General features: G+C 51.5%; 1 protein-coding gene across 1 annotated transcript; it reads right to left on the bottom strand.

Moving 5' to 3' along the window:
- Nucleotides 1-420: 420 nt before the first annotated feature.
- Nucleotides 421-1,847, bottom strand: Ivl (involucrin). Its single transcript, XM_050129370.1, has one exon. It carries the CDS (start codon nt 1,845-1,847, stop codon nt 561-563), a length of 1,287 nt encoding a protein of 428 aa, XP_049985327.1. The 3' UTR covers nt 421-560.
- Between the last annotated feature and the right edge of the window lie 1,630 nt (nt 1,848-3,477).

Below are 3,477 nucleotides of genomic sequence, written 5' to 3'. Positions count from 1 at the left end.
TAGTGCAAGATGCTATTGAATTAGGATGGGTAAGCCACCCCCAAAAGCCAGAATAGAAGCCTCTATTTAGGACTGAGTTTGCTTTTATGCTTTTGCCGAGGCTGTTGAATATGATGAGAGACAGAAAAGAAAAGGCTAAAGTAAATACAGGATCACAGGGGTTTCAGGGTTTATTATATATTGTCATACATAGTCAAAGATTTAGTCACAATACTAGGAGGCAAATACTAAGGCAAAGTTCTACACTAATGACAGTCATCCCGCCCCACCCCCACACCCTGGAAGGGGCTCTGATAGCTAAGGTAAGGATTGAACTCCTTGGGGCTGGATGCTGGAAACATGTCCTGTTTTCCAGTCTGTCATAGGCATGAAGAAGGTCAGGGCCCGGCAGATCCATAGATGAGTGGGCCAGCCAGGGACTTGAGGATGTGTGGTGGACGGCTCTCTTCCCTTATGTGGGATGGTTGGAGAGTCTCTGGGACACTGGGGTGGTTGCTGTAGTTTTGGCATCACTGCACTTCCTGGTTCTGCCTCTGTTCCTCTGTAGTGAGCAAGCTGTCTCACTTCAATGGTTGGATTGGCTGAGTCTCTTGGACTTGGCCAGTGCTCGGTCCGACTTGCTCTATCTGCTTCTCCTGCTGTGTCAGGAGCTCCTGTGGTTGTTCATTCTTCCGTTCCTGTCGCTCATCTTCTTTTCCTAGGTCTTGATCCCGTCGCTGGTCCAAGAGTTCCTTCTCCTGTTCTAGCTGCTGTTTCCCTGAGGCTTTCTCTTGCTTAAGGGACTGACCTAAGCTTTGTGGTCCTTGATAACCTTCGTGCTCTGTATTTTGCTGCTGCTGCTTTCCAAGGTGCAGATCAGGCTCCTGCTGCTTCTCCTTCTGTTTCTGGTGCAGTTCAGGCTCCTGTGACTCCTGATGCTGCTGTTTTCCCAGGTGCAGTTCAGGCTGCTGTGTCTCTTGATGCTGCTTCTCTCCCAGGTGCGCGTCTGGTTCCTGGGACTCCCGATCTTGCTGCTTTCCCAGGTGCAGTTCTGGTTCACAGAGCTTCTGCTTCTGATGCTGTCTTAGATGCAGCTCCTGTGAGTGCTGTTGCTGTTGTTGATGCTCCAGCTGCAGGTCCTGCTCTTGTGGCTCCAGGTGCACCTGTTCGTGGTGCAGTTCCTGCTCCTGCGGTTCCTGCTGCTTCTCTCCTGGGATCAGTCCCTGCTCCTCAGAAGCTTTCTGCTGCTGACCCAGACACAGCTCTGGATCCTGTTGCTTCTCCTTCTGGTGCTGTCTCAGGCTCAGTTCCTGTGGTTTCAGGGTGTCTTGCTGCTGCTGCTGCTGCTGCTGCTGCTGCTGCTGCTGCTGCTGCTGCTGCTGCTGCTGCTGCTCTTGTCCCAGGCACAGCTCCTGTCCCTGTGGCTCTTGATGCTGATGCTGTCCCACATGCAGTTCTTGCTCTTGCTGGTGCTGCCCCAGCTGCAGTTCCTGTGGTTCCCGTGATGGCAGCTGCTCTTCTAGATGCAGTTCCTGCCCCTGTATCTCCTTCTGTGGCATTTTCACAGACAGCTGTTGCCCTTGTGGTCCTTCTTGCTGCTGCTGCTGCTGCTGCTGCTGCTGCTGCTGCTGCTGCTGCTGCTGCTGACATTCTTGCTCAGGCAGCCTCACCACAGGACTTGTGCCCTTCTCCTCTTGTTGAGGGGAGCCCTTCTCTTGGGGCTCAGAGAATACGTTCTGGCACTGTGCAGGCTGTGAAGTTGGCTGCTTTGTTTGTTCCTGCTGGGTATGAGCTGGAGGGCACACAGTCTTGAGGGATTCCTGAACCGCATCTGGGGCAGTCACTGGCAATGTGTGTTGCTGGGACATCTCGGAATCTTCTACAGCCCAAACTGAAAAACAGAAGGATCAGAGGTTGGACTGAAGGCAATGGGAACAGACGAACCACTAAATAGGCAGGATATACATAGTGGCCCTAGTTCTTGGCAACCTTGCTCTTGAATAGGGCCTTTTCCAACTTCCATAGCTTTGATTCCTGCAGGCAAAAGAAGGGTGGGAATGGTGAGCGCACAGAAAAGCTCTTCTATGAGCTCAACGGAGGGGTCTTTCTCCAAAGAGGTTCTGCAAGAGTGGAGCGGTTATTAATTAACTTGCTTTTGTCTAGTCTTTCCTTGGGTCCTGGGAAGATGATTTCTGTATTTCATCACAGTGCAAAGGAAACCTTTGAAAAAGAAAAACCTCATGGAGGACCCTGGAAAGCTGAGCACCTGTGCTGTCTCAGAAGACCCTGGGAAGGGAGCTGGGGGGCCATTGCAGCAGCCCCAGGCTGGAGCCATCGAGCTCATCCCCAGTCTGGGTCCCACAGAAACACTGGAGTTCTGGGCAACTCAGTCTCTCTGGGTTTCAGATTTTTTTCTCTGAAAAATTGGCACGTTGTCCTGCTCAACCTGAGAGCTTCTTTTCTCCTTGATCTTCTGAAAGTATTTGTAGCCCAGGGCCAGAGGAGTGAGGACTGCTAGAGTGTTGGGGGAAACTGGAGCTTGTTACAACAAAGTCTTGTGTTTGTCTAATAGGATTCCAGGCCCCTGTTCTGCCTGGGTTTCTCCACACAGAAAGTACTATAGCTTGTTTCCTTCTGCACACTAATCTGCCCCTTGGAGAATAAAAAGCCCGACGGAATCTACCCCACAGCAATATCCACCCCCAGCTGGAGGAGACACCCCTAGCCATGTTCTGGCCTGTTGAAGCCTGCAGCCACAACTAATGTCCCAGCAGTTAACACTCACCAGACTCACAGAGGGGAGAGGCAGAGGCTTCCAGTGGAGTTCTGAGCTGAGCAGGGACGGGGCCCTTTATATTCCCGCCTCGCCTAGTTCTCAGGGTAGAGGAGGTGGACTGGTTTCACTGCTCCAGTTGGTTAACGCCAGCTCCTCTCTGACTCACCAGATATCTTAGGCAGCAACCCTCACCCCAGGGCTCTTTTTCCAGCTTCTGTCTGACAGAGGGGGTGGGAGGGCTCACCCACTTCTGGTTGAGATCATCTGACCTGGGCACAGGAGAGGAGCAGGGGGTGAGAAAAGTATCCTACTTTGTAACCTCAAACGTACCTTTCAATCTCAATGGGTTTGACCTAATTTTTAGATTGGGGGACTCATTTTCAAGGGCATGGAATGGTAGCCTTTGTGTTTGGGGATCTATGGTCTGTCAGTGAGGAATCACTTTCAAAGGGGCATGTGGCAGTATTCTCCTTGGTTAGGAGCCCATGAGTATTCAGCACATATCATAATTCCCTCTGCAAGGACATAGGCCATGCCTTGCTGAGGGTCAAATAGAGGGAAGTAGGTGGCTTACATTGCTCCTCCCTCTGTATGCCAGGGACTTCCCAGCCCCCACATCACACCCGAAGCTGTATTTATAGGAGTTCCCAAGGATGCCATATTCCTAAAAGCTCCTGGCTTGCTCCTTGTAAGGAGAAAGGAATTTGTAGAAACCAGATATG

The sequence above is a fragment of the Alexandromys fortis genome, unplaced genomic scaffold, assembly GCF_014885135.2.
Source record: "Alexandromys fortis isolate MF-2015 unplaced genomic scaffold, M_Fortis_MF-2015_v1.1 scaffold_299, whole genome shotgun sequence".
NCBI lineage: Eukaryota > Metazoa > Chordata > Mammalia > Rodentia > Cricetidae > Alexandromys > Alexandromys fortis.
This window is presented reverse-complemented; position numbering and strand designations above follow the sequence as displayed.

What these genes read in the sequence shown, in the direction of transcription:
- Ivl (XM_050129370.1), bottom strand. Translation starts at nt 1,847, where the DNA reads ATGTCCCAGCAACACACATTGCCAGTGACTGCCCCAGATGCGGTTCAG.